General features: G+C 35.0%; 3 protein-coding genes across 3 annotated transcripts; 2 read left to right on the top strand and 1 right to left on the bottom strand.

Annotated features, from left to right (window-relative positions):
- Window positions 1–217: 217 nt before the first annotated feature.
- On the bottom strand, window positions 218–2,041 carry LOC124848413 (protein JINGUBANG-like). Its single transcript, XM_047326115.2, has one exon. It carries the CDS (start codon window positions 1,693–1,695, stop codon window positions 394–396), a length of 1,302 nt encoding a protein of 433 aa, XP_047182071.1. The 5' UTR covers window positions 1,696–2,041; the 3' UTR covers window positions 218–393.
- A 10,515-nt stretch (window positions 2,042–12,556) lies between these two features.
- LOC124848976 (uncharacterized) lies at window positions 12,557–13,498 on the top strand. Its single transcript, XM_047326842.2, has 2 exons — window positions 12,557–12,791; window positions 13,113–13,498. Exons 1-2 carry the CDS (start codon window positions 12,687–12,689, stop codon window positions 13,191–13,193), a joined length of 186 nt encoding a protein of 61 aa, XP_047182798.1. The 5' UTR covers window positions 12,557–12,686; the 3' UTR covers window positions 13,194–13,498.
- A 7,821-nt stretch (window positions 13,499–21,319) lies between these two features.
- Window positions 21,320–27,325, top strand: LOC124848882 (actin-related protein 3). The gene is made up of 10 exons (XM_047326735.2): window positions 21,320–21,525; window positions 21,609–21,702; window positions 21,911–22,370; window positions 22,784–22,930; window positions 23,341–23,433; window positions 23,598–23,717; window positions 24,647–24,757; window positions 24,977–25,102; window positions 26,365–26,463; window positions 26,819–27,325. The coding sequence occupies exons 2-10, from the start codon at window positions 21,656–21,658 to the stop codon at window positions 26,897–26,899; spliced, it is 1,284 nt and encodes a 427-aa protein (XP_047182691.2). The 5' UTR covers window positions 21,320–21,525; window positions 21,609–21,655; the 3' UTR covers window positions 26,900–27,325.

Here is a 27,325-nt window from a genome sequence, read left to right as displayed (position 1 = left end):
ATAACTAGGAGCATTTTGGTAATTTTTAATTTCTACCAATTAAACTAATTTTTAAAATCTATCACATCAATCAAATTCTACACTAATTCTCACAAACTTTACTTCCAAATTCACTCTCAATTACTCACAAATCCACTCAAAAAAACAACTAAAAAATTATCCTCAAATCTATTCAAATCCATTCAAATCATCTTTCCCAAATCAATCCAAAAGAACATAGCCTGAAGGATGTGCATTAAAAAAATGAGCATAAATATGTCTTCATATTTTACAATGGCAATATTAATCAAGTTTAAAAATTTTCCTCAGTTTTAACTAAAGGAGAGAAGTGCATAAATGATAATATAATATAACTAAAAATGAAAATAAATGTTATCACCAGGGATTCATTTTCTATGAATCCATTTCTGGATAATGGGCGGATTGGCTGCTGATAGCAACCTGCCAAACCTTAATCTCTCCATCAAGAGTGCCACTGAAAACGGAGACCGTGTTATTAGGTGAAGCTTCATCATTCTCCAAAATAGCGGCCAAGGATTTAACCGGTTTCCGGTGACCATCAAGGACAGCAAGACATCCAAACCGTCCATCAGTAGCGCGCTTCCAAATCCTAACCGTCCGATCAGCCGACCCACTGAGGAGAAAATCGGAGACGCTGACCAAGCACAGTATTGCCTTCTGGTGCCCCCTGAGAGCCCCACTCACCACCATATGGTTCGCACTGTCCTCCCTCTCCCACACCAATATGGAACGGTCACAGGCACCTGAGAACAGCACCGAAGCGTCGTCGTTTAGGGCCAAAGCGTTCACAGCAGATTTGTGTTTTTCCAAAGTCGCCACCAGCACGTGCTGCTTCTCCCCCGCGGGTCTCGCCCACACGCGTATTCTTTTATCGGCGGATCCAGTGTACACAATACCATCAAAGGACACTGCAACCGCGTTGACTGCATCCTCATGCGCATTCACGGACTCCAAGCAGCGGAAATCCGAGAGTCGCCATATCTTCAGAGTCCTGTCCCACGAAACGGAATAGATGGCGCTGTTAGTAACCGCCAGCCCCGTGACGGCGTCTGCATGTTCGATCCAGAGCTGTTTGTTATGGCGACGGATAGTTATGTAGTTCTTCGGGAGGAGGAAACGGTGGAGACGGTCTTTGACCGTGGGGAGAGTGGTGAACACGCGGTGGTGGGTCTTGTGGTTTCGCCAGACTCGGATCTTGGAGTCCTGGTGGGTGGTGAGGACGAGGTTGTCGGTGAAGGTGATGGCTTTGGTGGAGTTGGAAGTGGGTTGGATGTTGAACGTATGGAGGATGGTGCAGGTGTGGCGGTCGTAGACGTTGATTTCGTGGTCCGTTGCGGCGTAGAGGAGGTTGTTGGTGACCGCGAGGGAAGTGACAGGGCGAGAGGGGTGTGGGGTGAGAGAGTTGATGCAGTGGTGGGAGACGGAGAAGACGATCGGGGTTTGGTTTTGGAGAGAGGGAATGGATGGGAGGGTTTGTATGGAGAGGTTGGTTTCGAGAGAGGAAGTGGTGGTGGTAGATATGGCGGAAGAGGGTGTTTCGGAAACGAAAGAGGAGGTTGTTGAGGTGTCGTATGCCTGTTGGTTTTGTTTAAGGAGGGAGATTGTGGAGTTGTGGGTGGCAGTGGAACTGTTGGAAGAGCAAGAACATGTGTGCAGCCATGACTGGATTCTCATGGTTAGAAGATAAAGTAGAAATGAATTGGAAAAGGAAAAAAGTTTGGCTGAAGAAGGTGGAATGGATTGAAGAAGAAGAGAGTGATTTCGATGGGTTCGAGGTTGTTAGGAGACGAAGGAAGGTATCTCTGTGTTTTTTTATTGCATGTTGCAATGGGAGAGTTTGGGACCGAGGAAGCATTTACTGTACGCCGGAGCATCAACCACAAAAGGCCAAAAGTGTTTCATTCAATGTTTCTCTCTTTTTATTTGTTCTTTTCTTCTTCTATTGGTTCCAAACTTTATTATCTTTCTCTCTCTTTTCTGATTTCCCTTGGTTTGTGAGAGAAGTTTATGATTAAAATGCCATCAATCTCAATCTTATATTAAGCAAAAGAAAAAATAAAATAAAAAGAAAGTGAGATATTATTAAACAAAAAAACATTGGATTCATTGTTCTTTTCTTCTTTTACTTTCTTTTCCTTTTCCTTTTTTTTTTCATTTCTTTCAAACAACCGATTAAATATTTATTTTTATAATTATATTATAGAAATATTAGTTAAATGCTAATCCACCTTTAACAATTTTATAAATAAAAATCAAAGTCAAATGATGTGTTTGGTTTTTTATTTTAAGAAAAAGCTTCTGTGTTGGGAACTCAGTAGACAGAGTTGCAAGGAGTGTAGAACACTGTAGCCCTCTTGACTTGGTTGGATGTGATTGCCAAAGTACAAGTTGGCAATATTTTACACTTTGCACACATGCATTCGTGTAGATAAACTCTATGCAATAATTTTCACAACCTATATTTTTTTTATAGGTTTAATATCCTATTTTGTTCCCAAATTCTATGCTATTTTTTTTTCTCTTTTATTAACGTCGTTTGTACAGATTTAATGGAAAGAATTTTATTGATATAAATTTTATTAAGTAGAGACGTAAAAGATAAACTAATTTCACATCGTGAAACGAAACTTTGGACAAAATAGGGTATTAAGCCTTTTTTTATATATATAAAAATTTAAACAAAGACGGTTTTTGTGGTTTTGTTTTGTTCTTGATTTCTTTAATGGGCTAGCTGTATTCATTCATTGAAATAAGGGCCACATTTTGATCATACTAACAGCCAATGGAAGTTGTCTTTTTCTAAATTAATTAATGACAACTGAATAAAATTAAATTTTAAAATTGATTATATAATTAAATTATATAATAGTTTAAAAAACATGACCGGAATATATTATTTAATCACAAGCAGATTTTATTAGGATAAGAGTCTCTTGTATTAGTTAATCTTACTTTCCAATAAACAACTGAAAATTGCAATACTATTGGTATATATATAGTCATCACTGTTGAATTGAAAGAGTATAAAATTTATTGAAAAATAAAAATAATCAAACTTATATACATTTGAACTTCTGGTTCTCATGTTTTGGTTACAGTTGGAGTTAGTATATAAAATCAACTTAAAAAAAACTGGATTTTATATATAGTTCATGCTTTTATATTGAAAGTATTTAAAATTTCACAATAACACCATTGCTTAAAAAAACAGTGATAGAAGAAAAGTCATTAATGAATTGTTTGACTTTTTTTATATCTAAAATGTCTTTTAAATAACTCTATTTTTAATTAAATTATTCATCTTTATAGATCATAATTGTTTTTTACTATATGTTACATTTTACAAATTATAATACTACCATTTAATCATATTTTATATTTTCCATTTGTATAACTCTTAAAATAATAATTATGTAAAATAATTATTATATAGTAGTAAAAACAGGTGAACATGTTATTTTTTTTATGATAGCAAAAAATAAAAAATTAATATTATAATAATTATTAAAATAAAAAACTATTAAATTATAATTTTTTTTCATGAAAATTAATAAATTTTTATGATTTTAATGTATTGATTTTTTTATTATATAAGTGATTTCATTTATTGTGATTAAATATTTAATTTTAAAAGAATAATTACTTAGAAGGAAAAATAGAAATAATATTTATATAAGAAAAAGTAATTAAAAGAAAATATTTCATGACAACAAAAGAATAAAATATTATGATTATAAAAATTATTAAAATAAAAAATAATTTTAAATTGAAAAATGTTTCCTATGCAATAACTATAAGAAAAAGAAGTAATTTTATAATTTTATTATGGATTTTTTATTTGTGATTTTTTTTTAATTTTGAATGGTTATTTTAATTTGAAAATTAATTATTTAAAAATAGAATGATAAAAAATTATGTTTATCAAAGAGATAGTAAAAAAATAAAATTTCATTATTGATGTATGTAAATTTATAATTAAATGGTACTTTTTTTTCGTTAAAAATATATCTTATTTTTTCATTTATAAAATGTGAACAAACTAAAATAATTTGAGACTAATATCAATTAGTTTATATCATACATGTTACATTCCAATAGCTTTTGAAGTTTATGAGAAACTTAAACTTTCAATGGTATGTTCACTATATTTCTCACTTGACTTTTGCTATGAACTAATTCAATTGTATTTTTTTTTCAAGATTTCTTAGGAAATGAAACCTTACATCAATATGCTTGTTTTGTCCATGTATATTACGATTTTTAGACAACTTAATTATTGAGTTGTTATCAGACATCAAAGTTGTACAATCTCCATCAGAATGCCCTAACTCTTTCAAGATTTTCTTCATTCAAATTCTTTGACAAGCACTAACTGTAACATCTACAAATTTTGTTTCGGTGGTTGATAAGTTACAATAGGTTGTTTTTTTAAACCATGAACACCTAAACTCATTAAAAATACATAACCAGATGTGCTCTTCATGTCTTCCACATCTCCTGCATAGTCATTGTCTGTGAATCCCAAGAACTCACCATCTCCCGTTGTCTTATAATAAATTATCTTATAATAAATTCCATAATTCACAGTCCCTTCTAGATATTGAAGTGCTCTTTTAGCGGTCTCAAGGTGAATATCCATTGGTTTTTCCATATATTTACTTATGAGACAAGTAACAAACATCATGTCAGGTCTTGTGACAGTGAGATACATCAAACTACCAACCAATTGCTTATAATAAGTTTCATCAACAAAGTTTCTAGTTCCATCTTTACTCATTTTAAAACCTATAACTATACACTAAATTACTTTCCATCATATCGAATCTCCTCAAAACTTTTAATGCATACTTTCTTTGGCATATATAAATGTCTTTGTAGCACCCCATATTCCCCACATACAGAGATTTTAAATTTAGACATCATAACTTCACCATTACTAGTAAAAATTAAATCATCAACATAAACACTTACAATGATAATTTTTCCTTCTTTGTTCTTTTGGTGAATAATGTTTGCTCGCTATCACACCATTGGAAATTTTCACCAATGAAATGGGCTTCGATTCGACTAAACCTAGCTTGTGGGGCTTTCATACAAAGCTTTATGCAACTTGTAAATCAAAGGCTCATTACCCCTTGCTTCATATCCCCTTGGTTGTTCCACATAAATATCCTCATTTAACTCACCGTGGAGGAAGGTCGACTTGACATCTAGCTGGAAAATTTGCCAATTCTTATGTGTAACTAGAGCAATAATCATTTTTATTGTATCCATCCTTGCCACCAATGTATACACTTATGTGTACTTAACTCCATGCTTTTGAGAATACTTATTAGCCACTAACCGAGCCTTGTACTTATTAACCTCTTCATGCTCATTATATTTGGTTTTGTAAATCCATTTTATTCCAATTGTTTTTACCCCTATAGGTAGTTTAGTGAGCGTCCATGTATAATTCTTTTTTATGGATTTGATTTTGTCATCCATAGCCAATCTCCAATTCGAACTACTCACAACTTCCCCAAAACATAATGGATCAATTAACCTTCACCACTAACATAATCGCCCATCTACGTAGGAGGTTGCCTGTCTCTAGATTGTCTTGATCCCTTAACTCTATCTTCACCTTCACTATAATCATCATCATTTCCATCTCCAACTCCTTCATTACAAACGACTACTATCTATCCATCAATATTTCTTTCATTCTCACCATTATCCCACTCTAAATCTGGTACAGTTTATATCTCATCCCAATCCCATTGCTTTTCTTCTTCAAAACTCACATCTCTACTCGCAACAACTCTCTTAGCAATAACATCAAACAACCTGTAGCCTTTTGATCTCTCACTAACTCCTAACAATATACAAATGATGCTTCTATTATCGAGTTTAGTCCTCCTTACTTTTGAAACATGCCATGTGCCATGCATCCAAAGACTAAAAAATGATCAATTGAGGGTTTCACTTCACTCTAATATTCCTCTAATGTTACCTCCTTCATTGCCAATGTAGGAAACCTGTTTAGGACATATATAGTCTAGTTGACCGCCTTTGGCCAAAAAGTCTTGGGAATGTTCTTACCAGATAGCATGGAACGAGCCATATTCATCACCGTTATATGTTTTTTTTGGCAAGGCCATTTTATTGTGGAGTATAAGCAATAACTAATTACCTCTTTATCCCACACTATTTGCGAAACTCATTGAACTCATTTGAATTGAATTCTCCTCCTTTATTAGTTTGCAAACACTTAATAAACATCTCAGCCTCTTTCTCAACCATAGTCTTAAAGCATTTGAAAAAGTTCAAAACCTCTAACTTCTCTACCAAAAAATACACTCATGCTTCTCTACTATAGTCATAAATGAATAATAGAATATACCTTTTGTTGCTATTAAATGTTGGAGTAATAGGACCACATATATATGCATGAATAAGTTCCAACTTCTGAGTTGCTCTCCAATTATTGTTCTTTGGTATAGAATCACGATGTTGCTTCCCATTGATGCAATCAGTGCAAGTCACCATTGACCAAAGAGTTGAGGAAGACCATGTACCATGTTCTTGTTTAGCTGTGTTCTTAAGCCACTATACCTCAGATGCCCATACTTTTGATGCCAAAGATGAGATAAATTTTAAGTGCTTGTATGAAAGCACTGATCATATGTGCTTGAGGGAGAGTCAAAGATTAGGCAATAAGATACATATTCTATTTGCACTCTTGTTGGTATGAATTATCAAACCTTTCTCTGGATGAAATATTTTGCACATTCCTCCCTTGATCAAAATAGCCAGACCTTTTTCTTGTAATTGTCCTATGCTCAAGATATTATTTCTCAACTCTAGAATATAGTATACTTTAGTGATTATGAGATTGACTCCATCTAAAAGTAACTTCACACTTCCATTCATCAAATTCATCTTAGTGTTGTTTCATAATTTTACTGAATGTCAAAATTTCTCATCAGCTCATGGAACATAGCTGGATCACTACCCATGTGATTAGAACATCCAAAATCAAGGAACCATGCATCTTTTACTTTAGCCTCGTACAACTCCACATAAGACGTCGAAAGCATTTCTTCATCTTCATTAATCTCTACATAATTTGTTTCTTTGTTTCGAGGATATTCATAATGAAAATGTCCAAGTTGATGGCATTGGTAACACTCTACAATTATCTTGTTGAAATTTGCTTGACCTCTTCGTCTTCCTTATCCTTCTCTTCCTCTACCTCTATGGGCACCTCGACCATGACCTCTTTTCCCGTCAAATGCTAGGTGCGTTCCTCACCATTGTTTTAAAACTTAAATTAGGAAATTTATTTTTTGGTTATTGGTATTCCTAGTATTAATGATTTTTGGTGGAAAACCTACTCAATAGGCATCATGATTTATTTTGGCATTTGAAGAGGCAAACTTTTTGCTGATAAATACTTGTAACAATTCATTTGAAAGAATGCAGAAGAAAGAAAGAGAGTTTAAAAAGCTGCCAACTTTTGCCTTCTTGTTGCCAACAAATTGGCATCAAAGCGTGTGTGTGTAAGGTGAAAAGTGAGAGACCATACCAAGCTCAACAGAGAACGCCGCAGTGTGCGCTGACAGAGAGAGAGGAGCGACTGAGAGTTTTGTGAGGTGTGAGAGTTGATTGTAAACACTTGAGAGAAATGACAAGTCTAACCAATGGCATCCCCGTTACCCAAGTTGACGAAAGACGTTAACTATGACAACTGAAAGGTGCAGATAAAGGCCCTTCTCGGCTTCCAAGATAATTGGGATGTGGTCGAGACTGGGTTTGAGGAACCGGCAAGCACAGATGGATATTCAAATGCCCAGTTGAATGCGTTGAAGGCCGTTCGAGCTAAAGACAAGGCGGCCTTGTATCTGCTATACCGAGCTGTTGACGAATCCGGCTTTGAGAAGATAGCAAATGCAAAATCTTCCAAAGTAGCATGGGATACACTCGAAAAGGCAAACAAAGGAGACAAACAAGTGAAGCAGGTCCGTCTTCAAACCCTCAGGGGCGAGCTAGAAAGCGTATCCGAGTTCATTACTGGGGTGGAGACTGTAGTGAAAAAATTGAATCAGAATGGTGAGAGTCTTTCATCAAACCGTGTTGAAAAAATTCTGATGTCATTGATAGATGATTTCGAGAACATCGTATGCGCAATAGAAGAGTCCAAGGACCTATCAACGCTTACCCTTGAAGAGCTTGCTAGGTCCCTGGAAGCACATGAGAGCAGAGAAGAAAAACAAGAGAGGGGAATCCCTTGAACAGGCTCTCCAGGCGAAGACGACAATAAAAAAGATAATGTGTTTTATGCTAAAAGTACTAGAGGCCAAGGAAGAGGGAGAAACCAAGGTGGTAGAGGAAGAAATGTGCAAGTCGACCAACAAAACTGGTGTGGCCGAGGTCAGGCCCGAGGTGGTCGAGGTCATACTCGGGGTGGTCGGACAAACACAAACAACGTTGAATGCTATAACTGTAGAAGGTATGAGCATGTTGCCAAGGATTGTTACTCGGTAAAATGCTAAAACTGTGGAAAAATGGGCCATATTTCCAAGGATTGTAGGTCAGAGAAGGAAAAAGAGGAGCCAACAACCTTCCTTGCCGAGAAAGAAGAAGAAGGATTGGTGCTAGTGACAAACATTCCAAAAACCAAGGTCAAACCAAGCTGTTCTAATAACTCGGTTTGGTTCTTGGACACTGGCGCAAGTAACCATATGTGTGGCGACGAGAGTTTATTCAAAGTACTTTCAAAGGAGGAGTCCGAATTCGTTTCTTTCGATGATGCTTCGAAAGTAACCGTCAAAGGTCGAGGAACGATATGGTATCAATAGAAAAATGGGCTAATCGAAGAGATTAGAGATGTATACTACGTACCCGATCTCAAAAGCAATATACTGAGCATGAGACAGATAATGGAGAAGGGGTACTCGGTTCTGATGAAGGACCGAGAATTACAACTGAGGGATAAACTCGGGAGGCTCATCGCCCAAGTAGAAATGAAGAAAAATTGCATGTACAAACTTGAGTTGAAAATAGTTCATGATAAATGCATGCAACTTGATATGGAGGATGAAGCCATGAAGTGGCATTTGCGGTTCGATCATCTTCACTTCGGAGGGTTGACCGTGCTGGTGAAAAAGGAAATGGTGCTCGGACTGCCTAAAATGGAATTCGAAAAGAGGTTATGTGAAGAATGTGTGATCGAAAAGCAAGCGAGGACTTCTTTCCCTCGGAGCTCTGAGTACCGAGCAAAAGAGCAGCTCGAATTGATCCATACCGACTTGTGTGGGCCAATAACTCCAAAATCATTTAGTGGTAGGAGATACTTTGTCTCTTTCATTGATGATTTCTCAAGGAAGACGTGGGTTCACTTTTTGAAGGAGAAGTTAGAAGTGTTTGAAACTTTCAAGAAATTCAAAGTGATGGTAGAGAAACAAACAAACAAAGTCATCAAAATAGTTCGATCTGACAGACGAGGCGAGTTCACTTCTGCCGAGTTCAACAACTACTGTGAGGAACATGGAATCAAGCGTTTCTTGACGGCTCCATATTCTTCGCAGCAAAACGGTGTAGTAGAACGAAAGAACCGAACTATTCTCAACATGGTTCGATCTATGTTGAAAGGGAAGAATATGCCGAAGAAGTTTTGGGCAGAGGCGGTACAATACGCAGTCTATGTGCAAAATAAATGTCCACATGCAAAGTTGGGCGAGAAGACGCCTGAGGAGATTTGGAGTGGTGTGAAGTCGAGTGTCTCTCATCTAAAGGTGCTCGGTAGTGTGGCCTATGGGCAAGTACCAAGTCCGCACAGGGCAAAATTAGAAGATCGGAGCAAGAAGTACATATTTATCGGGTATGATAAAAATTCTAAAGCATATAAACTGTTTGATCCTGTTAACAAGAAAGTGGTGGTGAAGGAGTGGTGCTGGAGTAACCTGGTCGAAAAAGAAACTAGCTGGAAGATTGTTGTACCTTCAACAACAACAACCACCGAGTCCTCAGATGAAGAAACCCAGCCACAACAGTCTAGGATGAGAAGTCTACAAGAAATATACGACACTACAAATGAAGTTCATGTTGTATGTCTTCTGGCCGACTCGGAAGACTTGAGTTTTGAGAAAGCTGTCCAAGAAGAGAAGTGGAGAACAACCATGGATGAGGAGATCGGAGCAATTGAATGCAACAAAACTTGAGAATTGATTGACCTTCTTGAAGGAGCTTGACCCATTAGAGTAAAATGGGTGTACAAAAAAAATGAATATTGAGGGAGAGGTTAAGCCTTTTAAGGCTCGACTTGTGGTAAAGGGCTATAGACAAAAGGAGGGGATAGACTATGATGAAGTATTTGCTCCTGTCACGAGAATGGAGTCAATCCGACTCCTGATCTCGTTAGCTGCTCGAACCAATGGCCAATTCTACAAATGAATGTGAAGTCGGCCTTTCTAAATGGAGTGCTAAAAGAGGAGGTGTACGTCGAGCAACCACTTGGGTACATGAAGAGGGGGGATGAGAAGAAAGTGCTGAGATTGAGAAAAGCCCTCTATGGACTGAAGCAGGCTCCCCGTGCCTGGAATGAAAGAATTGACGGGTATTTCAAGAAAACCATGTACGAGCAATGTCCGTACAAACATGCTTTGTACACAAAGAAATCAGAGAAGGATATGATGGTAGTTGCTCTCTATGTTGACGACCTCATATTCACCGGAAGCAACACAAAGCTGATTAAGGAGTTTAAGGAGGTAATGGAAAAAGAGTTCGAGATGACAGACTTAGGCCTAATGAAATATTTTCTTGGCCTGGAAGTGAAGCAATCAGAGGATGGGATTTTTATATCCCAAGAAAGGTATGCGCTTAGAAATTTTAAAGAAGTTTAAAATGGAGGACTGCAACCCAGTTTCGAACTTTTTTTTCATAACATCCCATATCTCTTTAGAAGTGTCCTTTCTGTGAATGATGTCGAGAACCGTTCTATCCATCGCCTGAAAGAAATAATTATTCACTTTAAGATCTTTCAGTTCTCATCGTTCTTCTTTTATTGTGCTTCTGTTTCTACTGCTTTGCTTGCTTTTGGAACATAGCCAAGCTCAATTAGTTCCCAATATTCCTTAAAGCGAAGACAATTTTCCATTAGCATAATGACCATAAAAAACATGGAATGGTTGGTTCTACGGAACTCCTTCTATAGTCATTTTTCTGTACTATTTTACAAAAATATTCAAAGACTGTTGCTTTGATGTATCAGGCTCAATGGGAGCTCTGATGCTAGATTGTTGAAAACTTTTATCTTAAGTAAATTTGATAGTAAGAACACAATAATATTGAGTTGCAGAGAAATGGCTCACTTTTATTAACAGTGACCCAAGCTTAAATAGCCAATCAATGCACGTTTGAACTACAACTGGAAAATAGCCCATTTAATGGAAATAAAGACTAATGGTAACAGAAACAACAATAATTTAAAATAGATAAATATTCCTTAAGGACTAGGACTTCTCAGTAAACTAAGATATTATTCAAAAAAAAAAAAAACTTCATTAAAACTCCTTGAGTAAAATGTTAAGACATAAACTCAAATGAACTTTATAATCATCCGTATTCTTAATGAATCAGTCAACAAACTCTTCGTAAAACAGTCTATTCACACTTGATACACAATTCCAGTGATAGAAACTTACCTATATACGTTGGTGTCTTCATCATGTGCAATCCTTTACACAAAACAAAGAACATTCTTACAATGTCGTGTCTTGCATTTTGTATGCATGGAATTTTTCTTCACTAATTTGACCTATGAAATGAGTTGATTTTGGAATATGTTGAAAAAAATAAGTGATCTTACTTTATTTTAGTTTTTTTTTGGAAATTTGGATTGTCTTTATGATTTGTATTTAGGGTTAAATATGTTTTTAGTCCCTAAACTATTGACCGTTTTTGGTTTTCGTCCCTCTTCCAAAGTAAGGTACAATTTAGTTCTCAATCTTTAAAAAACGTTCGTTTTAGTCGAAAAAACGAACGTTTTGAGGACTAAAACAAGGACTAAAAACAAAATTTTGAGGACTAAAACGAACGTTTTTCTAAAGAATGAGGACCAAATTGTACCTTACTTTGGAAGAGGGACGAAAACCAGAAACGGCCAATAGTTTAGGGACTAAAAACATATTTAACCCTTGTATTTATCATGAAAATATATTGTGTGCCCGCCACCCCGTCAAGGTTTTGGGATGTTTTGTATGCCATTAGATGTTTCGGAAATTGATGACTTTTATTTTTCCATTCATACACCTTTTAAATTTTTTTTCCTGTGGTGAGGTTGTTATTAATGAAATTTACTTCAGTAAGGTTATTATTTCAAAAGATTTCCTATATAATTTAGAAATCACTTTTACCGAGGTAAAAGGGTAAAATAGTTACTTTAAAAGTTTGGGGAGTTGCACAAAGAAATTGTGGGGTGCAGGAAGTAAAATCTCTAATTGAAGGTCAGAACGAGATGTGGTTTCGCATCGTAGTTGGGTCATACTGTAGCCACGAGCCCAGAAAAGCTGTGGATCGTGAAATCACATTCCCAACAGAGTAGAAGAAAGAAAAGTAGCAAAGCAGAGATTTTGATAACAACGGAAAAAGCTGAAACTAAATCGTAACAGAGAAGAAGAAATATGGTTAGGGTGGCATCGTACTTCGCGATGACGCTGGGTGCTTTCGTGTTCTGGCAGTCCATGGACAAAGTCCATGTCTGGATCGCCCTCCATCAAGACGAAAAGGTTCTTTAGCTTTGCTTCTTCATTTTCTTCATCTTTCTCTCAATTCCCTTCTCCAATTTTACTCTTCAGCCAAAGAAAACCCTAGATATCATCAAACAAATCATTATTACAATTATAATTTCACACCTAACTAAGTTTTGATTTTACTTTAGGATTTCATTTAGCATATACATTATTTTGTCCTATATGCAGTACCGAGTCTGTATTATTGCATTGTAATGAAAAGCGCATTATATTTTTTGTGCCAAAGTTCGCGGACTTGTGCAACTCTGATTTGTTTTTACTTTCTTGATCCTCTTTCTGTATCATAATATGTTTCAGCAAGAGAGGTTGGAGAAGGAAGCGGAGATCAGAAGGGTTAGAGAAGAATTATTGCAGCAGCAGGCCAATCAGAAGGGTTAGAGAAGAATTATTGCAGCAGCAGGCCAATCAAAAGGATTCTCTTTATTGAATTCGAATATGTTGAAATTTTGCTGCCTTTTACTTTGTAATTTCCTTCCCATGCTATATTTGGTGCTCAAATAAAATATGGTACTCCCTAGCACTTCAAATTAATTGCGTGGATTTCTAATGTGTTTCCATGGATTTTTTCGGTCATACTTGAACCTTATTCTTCTTTACAAGTACGGGTTTTGGAAATCAATCAAGTATTGGATCATATTATTAACTGACTGAAATAAAAGTCTGTAAACTCTCTAGTTTGTCCATCTGACTGTGGTGCATAAATCATTTGATGCTGCTTCGCCTATATTGTGAATGTCTTCTTACTTGTTCGGCAATTCCCTTGTTCTCTGTGTTTTACTCTGATATTCAGATATAAGTGGACAGACTGGCCTGCTTAAAAATAAGTTTTAGAGTGGAGACTTAGTATCAAACCATTTTCTGCAGCGTTTCTTTTGACCTCTTTCTCATACTTTTCACCTACAGAATTTTGAGGTTAAATCGAGCGATAGAGGAATTATGAAGTGGCAATACTAACTGAAATAAGCAAATGCCCAAAATGCTTTACATGCTTAACTCTTCCCAAGGTCTTGACAATATTGCAATTAGGCAAGTACTTGGTATAGAAGTAGAAGAATTTATTGTTGGTTTGCTGTCTAGATGAATATTTCAGACAGAACAGTGTGGTGCCGTCATTGTGCTGTTACAGCTGCATTCACTACAGGGAACATCTAGCATCGTGTGCATAGATAGTGAGTGACTGATTGAGGTAGACTGCACTGCTGTACGAAAATGTGGCAAAATCATTTCCAGGGTTCCTTTTATGATTTCACACTCTCTTTTTCAGAACCCTTAATTTTGACAAAATCCAGTAGCTCATGTTCATTAATCTTTGGCCGTTGTGTTTTTTTTCACTCTTCAAGTCAGCTACTCGCTTTTCGGCCCAAGCATGCACTTGGGTTTGCGTTGTCCTCTCTGTTCTTGCCTGCCTCTGCTTACACTTTGCTGGCCGTTCTTTCGGTCCTATGCCCTTTTGTCCTATGCCCTTTCCGGAGAACCTTGTGGTATGAGTAATTGCCCCATCATTGTTATTGTCTTTTGTGCTTTTTACAGACGTGTGCATAGGAAATTTTGATGACTCTTGCTACTAATCAGTTATGCATTACATTTATGATGATCATGTCTTTAAGCTATGGACTTTTGATTATTAATGGTAAACATGTCTTTCATTTTAATTGTTTTTTTTTGTTTTTTTAATTTTGAGCATTAATATCTTTGTATTAGGCAGTATAAATTATTAGCATTGTATCTATTAGCCATCCTTTTATCTACATCCCAGCTATGACATTTTTAGGGTTAACTGCCCCAGGCTACTATGGGGATGGACTGCCACAATACAGTAGTACTCTCAACAGCTAAATGTTTTAACTTCAATCCAATGACTTTATTGTCATGTTTGCTTCGTGTTACAATTTGATTGTACCGAGTTATTCCTTGTTCATAAAGACTAGAATAGGAATCCACTTCCTGTTCGGTATATGTAGTCATGAGCTGATTGAGTTGTCTGATTTTCTATTAAAGGTCTGTGTTGTTAAGGTAAGGTAACTGCATTTAAATCATGTATGTAATTGGTATCTTTTGTAGATTTTACCTATTGCATGGTGTCACATATTTGTTATGGATATTCCTAGTTTCTGTGGAACTAGTTTTAGTAAAATTAGGATAATAGGTTGAATTTTCTGGAAGGTTTCTTTAGCATTTCACTCTTCCCCTTACTAGTGATCGATGTTAGAGTGACACTCTCACTCTTTGATTGTATAGTATATGGCAACTGTCTAGCGCAATGGTGCAATATAACGGATGGCTGATGTCTTTGGTGATGTGTGTAAGTACTGAGAATTTGTACTCTTTCCCTCCACAATGAAATATTTTAGTTGTGTTGTTTTCTAGTATGTGGCAACTATCTAGTGCAATGGTGGGATATAGTGGAGGCTGAGGTCTATTGTGCACATTTATTTTAGTGCTGAGAATATTTACGCTTTCCCTCTACTAGTGGAATATTGTAGTTGTGGTGATGATCGTGTGATACTCTAATTCCTGCTTGTTGCCTTGTTTATTGCAATTACCTATTGCTTGGGTAGTACAGGAGTTTGATGAACGGGAAAATCTATAGTGCTGGTTACCAATTAGAAAGGCATTAATGGTCGTTTCCAAACGTGAAAGGAAATACTCAAGTAGACAGGTTTTCCGATTTCTGGCCCTTGGTTCTTCTTTCTCTCCGCTAGGTTTATATCCACTTAGAAGCACAAGGCATATAAAATACTCTGATTTCTAGTTATTGGTGCTTCTGTTTGTAGGTCTTTTAGTTGTAGTAATTGATCAGGAGAATAGGGATTAATTGCCACGGACTTGATTGATGCTGAGCTATACTGTACAAATCATCTCATACACGAGATGGTTGTAGTTTAGTTTGTTTTTCTCTGAGTAAGAGAGGGGTACAAAGTACAAAAAAAGAAGAGCGAGAAAGTTATAAATGTAGTAAGTGATCTAATTGAACAGAAAGAGAAATATATGAAATAAACGGGGTGAAAAAGGAATGAAAAAGAAAATGAGTGGATGAATATAATTAGTTTTGGTTTACCTTCATCAATAGTTCATCAAATGGAGAATGTTGAGAAATTATCAGCTTCATGGACGCGTGGGGTGTTTTTATTTTATTTTTTTAAATTCCAATAATGCTCTTTACACAAAACACTTATTTCTTAACATATTTTTCATTTCTCATCATTGACTTTATTTCTCCCGCTCTTGTATTCATCAGTACCGGTGATGAACACATACCTTTGAATATGTGAATTGCACTTGCACATTGTATAGCGACAGGCTTATTGTCCCCTAAAATGACATTCTGCAACTTGTAATTCATTTTTTTTCAAGCCAACACATTTATCATATCTATTATTTGATTGCTTAATCTTTTATATTGGAATCGGTTAAGAGCCAAATTATTTGGCTATTCCTCGAATGGGTCCAATCAGCTTATTTTTTGAGATGTTTGAGATTTTGACGTGTCTGACTTGTGAATGTCACCGTACATTTTTAGTTTTTTTGACTGAGAAGATGATGTGAGTTTTTACTTATGACTTTTAACTTAACTCGGAAGTAAACTCGTTTTTTGTGTTGAATTGGTAAACTCGGTTGTAGAATTGGTAAACTTGTATAAACTTGCAAGTTTAGAAGCGTGTGTGTGAATTCGATCGCACGAACTCACCATATTAGGGTTTTTACAATTAATCTCTTTTTTCTTAGCTCTCTCATGCATAACCCTCTCACCTCATGCAATCTATTGCATAATGTATCAGTGTTTTCGACATAATCTCTCACACTTGCGTTTGTCGTTAACAGCATTGTCTTCCTTGCCGATTGTCATCTTGGGTTGTTGTCGCTATTGTGTTCAGACACCGTCAGCTAGTTCGTTGTTACTATCGTGCTCGGTCACTATTGTCTCGCATGTAGTTAGCTTTTTAAAATAATAGTTTAAGAGATAAATTATAATTTAGTTAACCTTGTACTCGCTCCTTTCCCAAACACCTTTAGTTATTCTTTAATTTTTAAAAACAATGTTTATTTATAACTTTTTTAATTTTTGTAAGGAAAAACTAATATAATTAACATTATTATAATTAACATAAAATGTCTTTGAATGGTTATAATTTTTTCCAGAGCAATCCAATTTCATCTTCATCAATAAAAATATAAGTATTAGATGTAAACATTGGATAAATATTGATAATATTAACACTAATTATTATTTGAAGATGATGAGTAAAAAAATATTTAAATTTAATCATCGTCTTGTTAGATGTAAGGAATATGTTATTCATATACATTATTATTATTTTCATGTAAAGTAAATTTTTACAAATTTATAAATTGAGTTTACTAGATTTTCACGAGTTTATGTAAACTTTCGAGTTTAACTACCTTACATAGTATTTGTATATTGATGTTTAAGAGAAAGAATACAAATTCTAAAGTGCATATGTGGTTCTTTAATCAAGTGTAAAATTATGATTTGAGGCAAGGATTCACATTTTTAACTATTCTAAGATTTGATACATTGCTGTAGTATATTGATAAGTAGGGTGGTTGAGAATATGACAAATTCTTGCTTTTAGTCACTTTGATTAAAAATCAAATGGAAATAGTGCTTAAGAAATTACATAATATTATAAGTTATTCCATTGGTCGAATTTGAAACCACAAAAATGATAATAGTCCATTATATGTCATGTGAAATTTAAATGGAACAATATTGTTGGGTAATTTATCTACGTGTCCATTATAGTGGTTAGTCTCAATTGAATGCCGTGAAAATAAATCAAGAGACCGAGGATATGTACCGTCGGAAACATATTTATCCTTATAATACTTCTCTCTTTAATGTTAATATGATGATTTTACTCTTCGAACTTCTAGAAAATTAAAATAAACTTGGTAATACATATTATATGTTATATCTTACGTACTATCACCCCTTTAAAAAACCACCTTATTCATATTATCAGCCGTTTTACTACATCGATTACATCATATACCAAGTTAATTTTTGCAATTTATATTAAGGTATTGTTCTTCAATTTAGCCTGGAGTAGTTAGACTACGCAACTATTCGCAGCAGCCACTCTTATAAATTTAGTAGCATATAAGAACTCAATACATCGCTACAAGGTAGACAGTGTTCCAACATTAATTCGATTTGTTGAAGGTTTAGTTTGAAGCCCTATGGCAGCAACCAAATAAGGAATCAAACTGCTTACCAAAGAGAGAAAAATATGATTATTAAAAAAACAGATGAATTATGTTATTAAAACCAAAATATTTTATTCTGATTATTTGATTATTTGCACGAAAAACACGAAAAAGAGACAGTCACTTGTATATTAGGTTTCTCGATTTATTATATCGTACTTTTTATGCTCACATTTTGTTTGAAGATCAAGTCTATCAAACTCTAAACTATAGTTTCTCAACTTTTAACATACCGAACATTATAAAAGTAATCAATATTATACTAAGATGTTAAACACAGACATTATTAAAAGTAGAAAGTTTGGTAGATGAAGGTACTGAAAATGACCTCATTTTCTCCCATTTTCTTAACACTTACTTCACTCATTTTTCTCCTCTCCATTGACTTGAATAAAAGTATAAAACCCTTTCCAAGTGGCCTCGAAAAGGTACTGAAAATGACCTCATCACCACCCTTTTTGTTTTTCAATCACCTTTTTTTCTTCCTTGTAAGATTGTTATCATATATCGCTTTCGAATTTAGTTTTCTACCTTTTTGTTAACATCTTTAGGTCTAAACACACTCATATATAAATAACAAATAGCAACAGAGATTGCTTCACACGAATTAAGTTCATGTTTAGCAGAATGTTCCTTATAACAGTCAGACTCCCCGTGTGTGTTGTAAAAGGTGTAGATGTAGCTCACACTGCTGAGTAGTAGCATTTGCACCACACGTTGTGCATGTACATGCTCTAACTATTCTTCAACATATCGTGTTCAGGTTAACCTGTTCCAACACAATACTTTACTTATCTTTAACAGTTAACCTGTTCCGGAACATATTCCAACTGTTCAAGAACATTCTCCGACTAAAGCATTTCACTTTTGGTGGCCCAAACCATATGAACAAATGAAAGTTGGCTCTTATTTCTACTCATTTCTTTTATAATTATATTATATTTTTTAAATAAATTTTATTTTTATAAGATACTTCAATTTATAATTAAATTTTTTAGTATTTATTGACTGTTACTTCCTGCACCATATCCTTACACCCTGTCATTCTGAAATTCATTTGCTGAAACACATTAAAAGCAAGAACAGTCCGCATCCTCACCCTAACTATATATTGAGAATTAAAATTGACTACTCTTTCAAGTGAACCAAGAACAAACAACTCAAAATGTATAATATATACATTAGTGCAGTAAAAGGAAATAACAGTAGTTATTTTTGTCTTTGTCAATATGTATCGGTTCAGCAACCAAGGTATATAAGGGGTAGGCTTTTTGTCTCGGTTCCAAAACCAAGGACAAAAGTGATAAGATTTTGCATTGGTTCAAATGCAACCGAGGCTGTAAGGGATATTTCATATAATTTTATTTTTTATTGCGAGGTATATTGCCTCGGTTCAGGGGAACTGAAATAGTATAGGGTCTTTTGCTTCAGTTAGGATTTAACCGAGGTAGTAAAATGTATTTTTTGTTTTTGTTTTCGTAAGACTTTTTGCCTCAGTTGTGGCCATAACCGATGCCGTAGAGGCCATAATGTCTTAGTTATGGTCACAACCAATTCTTATTCTACGAATTTTTTTTAAAAGACAAGTATGTTTCTGTAACAATCTTTATTATAGAAACATATCTGCATATACAAAAAATTGTCCACATCACACAAATATAATCCAAAAGCTTATTTTCAATGAAAATTATAATAAATCATAAATCAATTCCATGTACATAGAATTCTAACCATAAATCAACTTAGAATCATAAATCAATCCAATGTACATATAATTAACCTGATCATAAATATGATAACGACAACTTACTATATTTTAATATCTACATACTATTATAAAGTTGAATTACATATTTTACAAGTGTTTTCCTTATGAGTTTAAGGGATTTCTCAGGGAATTGCAAGAGTAGAATTGAATCTCTACACAAGACACATTGATTTCAATTAATGTATATGAATTCTAAACTATAGAGAGAAAAAATTCAATAAAACTAAATATTATCATTTCTCATCCACTTGTAATATGGGCACAATCCAATACATTATGTAGTAACCATACTCATATGACTCGTTTTGTCTATTATACTACAATATATCATCATAATTATAAAATGTTAAATAACATCATTGGAATAAAACTATTATAAGAAAGCATGGACTAAAATACCAAACCTTAAGGGCTAACCATGTAAGTTTTTTAGTTTTAGCAGTTGATCTCCCGGGCAACATTATATGTACTGCAAGAGAACTATTAAAAAAATGAACAGATATTTATACAACAAAGAAAGTCCAAACATTGAGATTCTTACCAATTTATTATTTGTTTGAGATATTTGGGAGGAGACTTGTGCAATAAACAAAACCACACAACATTGTTATCTAGTATGGAAACCACAAGTAACTGCTAATGGTATCTGAAATTGGTAATAACCTAATTATTATATATTAAAATCACAAATAAAATTTTAAAGTTAACAAACTTCACTTACCTATCTATATAAAGGACAAAATATAACTTTTATCCATTACAAAACAATTGATGATGTATGTTTGGATGTCATCAAATTTATTTCATTTGTGAGTCATTTGGAGGTCAGTGAACCCATATACATCATTAAAATTCATATTGTTAGTTACACCAAACATATAGTTGAAATAAAAAAATATTTGGTAAAAGTATAAATATATATATATATATATATATATATATATATATATATAATTTTTATTTCCAAAAGTAAATACTCACATTTATAAGATGTGAATAAATATTTTAAGGTTAAGATGTTTTCTTTAAGTTTATGTTCATAATTTAAAACTACCGACAGTTGTTTTTTTGAATTTTTCTTGATGTGTCAGAGTAGAAAGAAAGCAGCACGAAAGCAAAAGGTTCGCTTTAAGAAGGAAATCAGACCACTTCAATATTCCTTTTCGGTGGCCCCTCCAACAGGTTCTTCAAATTACTTTACATCAAGTATTTTTTTTTTTAATATATCTATGTTAAGAAGATTTTCTTAAGAATTATTTTCATTCAATAAATCAATAGGCATTTTATTGGTTGGAGTTTAAAAAACATACCTACCAACTGTTTGTAATTATACCAAACAAAATTGATAACGACCAATTTGGTAGTACCCATTTGCCGTGATTCCGTGCATCGACAAGGACATATAGAAAGGTTGTACTCATTGTTGGGCTTTGGGGGCAACCCAAAATTATTGCTAATTATTGAATTAAAATATGATAGCAATAATAATATATATATATAAAAAAAAAAAAAAGAGAAAGCAACAAAGTCAGAGAGAGATTGGGTCGGTTGTTGTTTGTTTAAAGCATGTTTGGGAAACGAAGAGAATGACGATGAAGTTAATGGGACCTGCTCCTTACAGTTGAAATGGGTGTAGCAATCACCAACCATTCCCATTTGTCTATTTCTTCCTTTCACTTGGGATCAAAGTCTCTGTCACCATCATATTTACCTGTACTTCCACCTTCTTCTTCTTCTTTATCTTCTCCTTTTCCCTCTTCCTTATTGCGCTCTTCACGACCATGATCCTCTCGCAGGTCCCCTTTCAACGCTCACCATCACCACCACTCTTTCTCTCTTTCTCATGGATCCCTCTCCTCGCCCGGCTGTAGTCATCGATAATGGCTCCGGGTACCCTTTTCTTCCGTTTATATCACCCGCTTTTTCTTCTGATCGTTTTCCTGTGTTTTTCTCTCTTTCAATATGTGGGCACCGTGTGATTGTTGCAATGCCCCAATTTTTTTTCCTTTTGTGTGTGACTATAATTGTCTGTAATATTGACATTCCCGAATTGGGTTTACCCTGAATTTGGAAATGATGTTTTTTTTTTTCCTTTCAGGTATACTAAGATGGGGTTTGCTGGTAATGTCGAGCCATGTTTTATTATTCCGACAGTGGTTGCAGTTAATGAGTCTTTTCTGAATCAGTCGAAGAACCTCTCTAAAGCCAATTGGTTGGCCCAGCACAACGCTGGAGTGATGGCGGATCTTGATTTCTTCATCGGGGATGAGGCACTTACCAAGTCTCGATGTAGTAGCACTTACAATCTCAGCTACCCAGTTCGGCATGGCCAGGTTGAGAATTGGGATGCCATGGAGCGCTACTGGCAGCAGTGCATATTCAACTATTTGAGGTGTGATCCGGAGGATCACTATTTTCTCTTGACCGAGAGTCCATTGACTTCGCCTGAGAGTCGCGAGTATACTGGGGAAATCATGTTTGAGACTTTTAACGTACCTGGGCTTTACATTGCTGTGAATTCTGTGCTTGCCCTTGCAGCTGGTTACACCACATCTAAGGTTGGTAATTTATACACGGAAACACAAAGGGAATTTATGTTGAATATTGAATTGGATGACAAATCTGAATGCTTTACATATTTAATATGATATCAACAGCAACGAGTTTCGTAGTTAAATAAACACCGATTGCACAGGATGTTTCATCAGCCCCTGCAATTTGACATATTTGGATGCTTTCACTAAATCATGAGTAGACCGTAGTGTAGAATATGTACTGTTTTGATTGTTTTGCATTATTACAAGTACAATGATAATTTATCTGCTCCCCTCATTACGTTGAAATAAAATCTTAGGTTGGTTATCCATAATTATATTTTGAACTTAGTTGCTACCAATAAATTTTCTTTCTTACTATATCTCCCTTATTTTAAGAACACTTTCTTTTTAGGCTGATCAGAAATTCTTCTTAGTGTGAGATGACAGGAGTTGTAGTGGATGTTGGAGAAGGGGCGGCTCATGTTGTACCTGTCGCAGATGGCTATGTTATTGGTGGCAGCATCAAATCAATTCCTATTGCTGGAAAGGATGTTACTCTTTTTGTGCAGAAGCTCATGCGGGTAGGAAATGCTTTTGGTTATAATTAAAAGTTTATTGTGCTGGTATTGTTTACATTTTTTAATATCTGGGAATTTCTGTAAACCTCTTGTTAAGGTCAAAGGATCGCACAAATTATCATTTACATAGCTAGTGAAACCAATCATGTATAAATGGTAAATTATGGATGAAAAGGGTGTGACGCACTTATTATTGTATTATTGCATTATTGCTGCACTTTTGGTATTGAATAAGTAGAAGTGAAATTTACTTATTTCATGATTGAGTATGGAACTTATTTGCGTATTCAGGTATAGACTTTTTATTGAACTGACTGAGATTGAGGTAACTAATAACACATATCCAATTGTCAATCTGCAATATTTCTAAGCCAGGTTAATGAACTGTGTTGTGTTGACATTGCTCCATGCAGGAAAGAGGAGAGAATGTTCCACCCGATGACTCTTTTGAAGTGGCACGAAAAGTGAAGGAAATGTATTGCTACACTTGCTCTGACATAGTGAAGGTTGTCTTTAGTCCAATGCTTAATTCATTTGAAGAGTTTGTGCTATGCTTCTGCCATTAGCATATTGAGTGTCAATTAAATCTCATTACTTTAAATTGCTTTTCTTATTGGTGAATCAAGGGATGTAGCAAATGTTATCTGTTAAATTGCTCATTTTCTGTCAGGAATTTAATAAGCATGACAAAGAACCAACCAAGTATATGAGGCATTGGAGAGGCATTAAACCAAAGTCAGGGGCACCATATTCTTGTGATATTGGCTACGAACGATTTCTTGGCCCTGAGGTTTGTTCTATGACTTCCCTTTATATGTTCTCTATAATGGGTGCTTAACTATTAGGGGCCCGTGGATTGAATATTGATTGAATCAACTGGTAGTAATTGGAGAAAAATTTGGGATTCCACAATATTACAGAAAGAATACAAAATTTTATTATAGGATCCATTCTCCAAATCGGTATGACCTATAAGTTAATAATGTACAATTCAGGGAAAGTTTAAAGTGCCCAGAAACTTGCCCAGTGTATCCTACAACCCCACCTCCCCTCTCTGACCATCCTTTATTTATTCAACTAATTACAGAAAAGTTAATTATAATTATACTCAAACTTCTTTGAGTTAGTTTCAACTGGATTTGTATTGTATCCCTATCCTTATTTCTGTTCTTCTGGCTTCTCATATACACTTTCCTAATGAGGGATCTTGTGTAAGATATATTTATACCTATTTTATTTTGTACCTATTTTTAGTATGATTTTTCTATTGTGAATACCTAAACCTATCATATGAACTAATGAATAATTAAATATATACTTTATAAGCTCCTCACTTCCTATCATTAATATCCAACTTAATAGAGGGCGCTATTTAAAACATTTTTCCACTTCTCTTCAGAAGGTCAGGCTTTTTTCCACATCCATTTTTGTGCTATTAAAGAGGTCAGTAACTAGTGTGGCAAGGGGCATGGAGGCTTAAGTGCAGGCAGTCTTGCTTGGGGTTTGAATCTGGGATGAATGATATATAGTCTCCATTGAGTCTTGATATCACTCTGCAATTTCCACAGCAGTTTGTTCCCTATTCTACTGTGGAATGAACAAAAATGTATAGTACCTTGATCTAATTGTTGGGCTAATCCATGAGTTTAGTTTGGGTCATTATATGAACAGGATTGGTCAAATTAACGTATTTGTTTGTTTTCCCTATGATTTCTACAGATTTTCTTTAATCCTGAGATATATGGTAGTGACTTTACTACCCCTTTGCCAGTTGTAATAGACAAGTGCATTCAGTCTGCACCAATTGACACGAGGAGATCACTATACAAGGTACATTACCTTATTGACATGCATATTTTAAATTTTAGTGAACCACTTTTTATCATAAAATTAGGGATTTTCTTAGGCTCAATGTTTACCTTAGTGCATTTTTTGTTGTTGGCCAGATTGAATACTGTAGTTTAAAATGTTATATTAATCAGCCAGTCTAGCCATGTTCTTGAATGATTGATTTCTTTACCTTTTTCCTCCTTTTCCTTTTTATTTCAGAATATAGTGTTGTCTGGCGGTTCAACCATGTTCAAGGATTTTCACAAGAGATTGCAGCGTGATCTAAAAAAAATTGTGGATACTCGTGTCCTTTTATCTGAAGCACGCTTAAATGGGGAGATAAAAGTAAGAGTTATAAGTACCTTAAACCTCTTTAAATTGATGTTTATCTTCCTCTCTCATTCAGAGATGAAAAATTCTTTAATATAAACCATGCTTTAAGTAGTTGTATGGACTAAGCCAATCAACAACCAGCACATGGTTAGGCTGTGTTAAATAACTAAGCATTTACATATATCTTTGTTATTTAATTATTTTCCATTGAAAATAGTTGGTTGTTAATTGATTTGGTTGCGTAATTTGTGCTAACAAGGTCTACACAGCCCCTTTTCCCTGCTGCCTAGGGGTGGACAAAATGAATTGCACCGTTAAAAACTACACTAAACAAAAAACTAGTTTGTTTGAACTGAATTGGAAATTAGTTCAGACGAACTGAACTGAACTATTTTTTTCCCTACCAAACTGTAGTGCACTAAATTGCATTGAAATTTTTTTTTTTACTTTGAAACACAACACAACTCGGTAGAATTAGTCTCGACTGAAATTTGACCGAATTCGACCAAGATAGTTACAATTGAGTTAGACTTGATCGAAAACCGGTTGAATTCGACCAAGTCAGCCACGGTCGAAAATCGAACAAATTTGGTCGGGACAACCACGATTGAAACTTGGTCGAGTAAGTCTTGATCGAAATTTGGCCGAGTTGACCCCACTAAAACTCCGCCAAATTCAATTAGTATCACCACTGTCGAAACTCGATCGAAAATAAAAAATCAATCGAGTCAATTGGAATTACCACAATCGAAACTTGGTCGAGTTGGTCCTAATAAAAAATCGGCCAAATTTGGACAAATTGGCCCAGTCAAAAATAGTCAAATTTAGCTGAGACTGTCACGTCCAAAATTTAGTTGAGTTGGTCCTGATTGAAATTGGCCGAATTTGACCAAGTTGGCCGTCGAGATGGTCCCGACCATCATCAAATTCAGCTGAGTCAGTCCTGGCCGAAAATTGGCGGAATTTGGCTAAGTCGGACACGGTCGAATCTGGGTCGGGTTAGTTCCAACTGAAATTCGACTGAGCTGGCCTTTGTCGAAAATTTACCGAATTCAGCCGAGTCTGACCAAAGTTTGGTCAGTAACCAAACTGAACAGTTTTTTTGTAAACGGTTCAGTTTTTATGGTAAACGGTTCAGTTTTTTTTGTTTAATATAATCCAGTCAATTAATAGGTCAATATAATTGTCTACTGATGTATATATGCAAGGCAGGACTGCCATATATTTATTTCTTTGGCCTTGGCTTTTATTATTTTTATATTTGGAGCCTACAGTCGCAGCCAGTGGAGATAAATGTGGTGAGCCACCCAATTCAGAGATTTGCAGTTTGGTTTGGAGGATCCGTACTTGCATCAACTCCTGAATTTTTTACGGTACATTTCTACATTTTATTTATTTATTTATTTATTTTGGGTGTGGGAGGAGGATTAGGAGATTCACTGTTTGCATTTCATTAGCTAGCAGTTCGAGTTGGATCCTACACTAAAATCCCATATACTTTCGAACTTTCCTTTAAGTGTGTGTTCTGTAGTTAGTTGTCAATGCCTCTTTTTCTGGCAATGATAACCAGGATTTTGTTTTGCCGTCCCGTGGAATGCTAAGTGTTTTTTTGTGATGATGTCATTTTTCCCAGTGAACATCCATAACTTTTTTTATGTTCTTGAATCCTTCCGATAAATTTCAATGGAAAATTAGCCCAAGTTATACAATTTCTGGTCCAATGTGCAGGCTTGTCATACAAAGGCAGAATATGAAGAGCATGGAGCAAGCATTTGCCGTACAAATCCTGTTTTCAAGGGAATGTATTAAAGCAGCGACAGTTGAATGAATGGGTGGCGAAGTGATTGTAAAATATGTATATGAAGCGAACACATGCGTTTGTTTTTATTCCAGCAGTCTCCCTAAGCAGCAGCTCCAGACATAGAAACTGATCTTTCACTAAGCTGGCTGAGTCTGATGAAGTTCTGCTTTTTTTTGTCATTCATTGTTGGGACTCATAATTCCATCAAGTCATTTTTTAGCTGACAAGTCAAATTCGTTTTTGTTGAATTGTAATAAGCACCAGTGCAGGTTAGATTTGTATTTACAGTAATCATATAATTTTGCAATCTTTTTTGGTACATATTGTATAATTTGTATTTCTTTATTTTACTGATTATCAAAACTAGAAATAATTTTGTCACATTAACTATTGGCGATTTGTCATGTACTTTAGATGTAAAATTATTCTCTCTA

Source organism: Vigna umbellata, chromosome 1, assembly GCF_029865625.1.
Source record: "Vigna umbellata cultivar VRB3 chromosome 1, Vumbellata_1.0, whole genome shotgun sequence".
NCBI classification, from domain to species: Eukaryota; Viridiplantae; Streptophyta; class Magnoliopsida; order Fabales; family Fabaceae; genus Vigna; species Vigna umbellata.
This window is presented reverse-complemented; position numbering and strand designations above follow the sequence as displayed.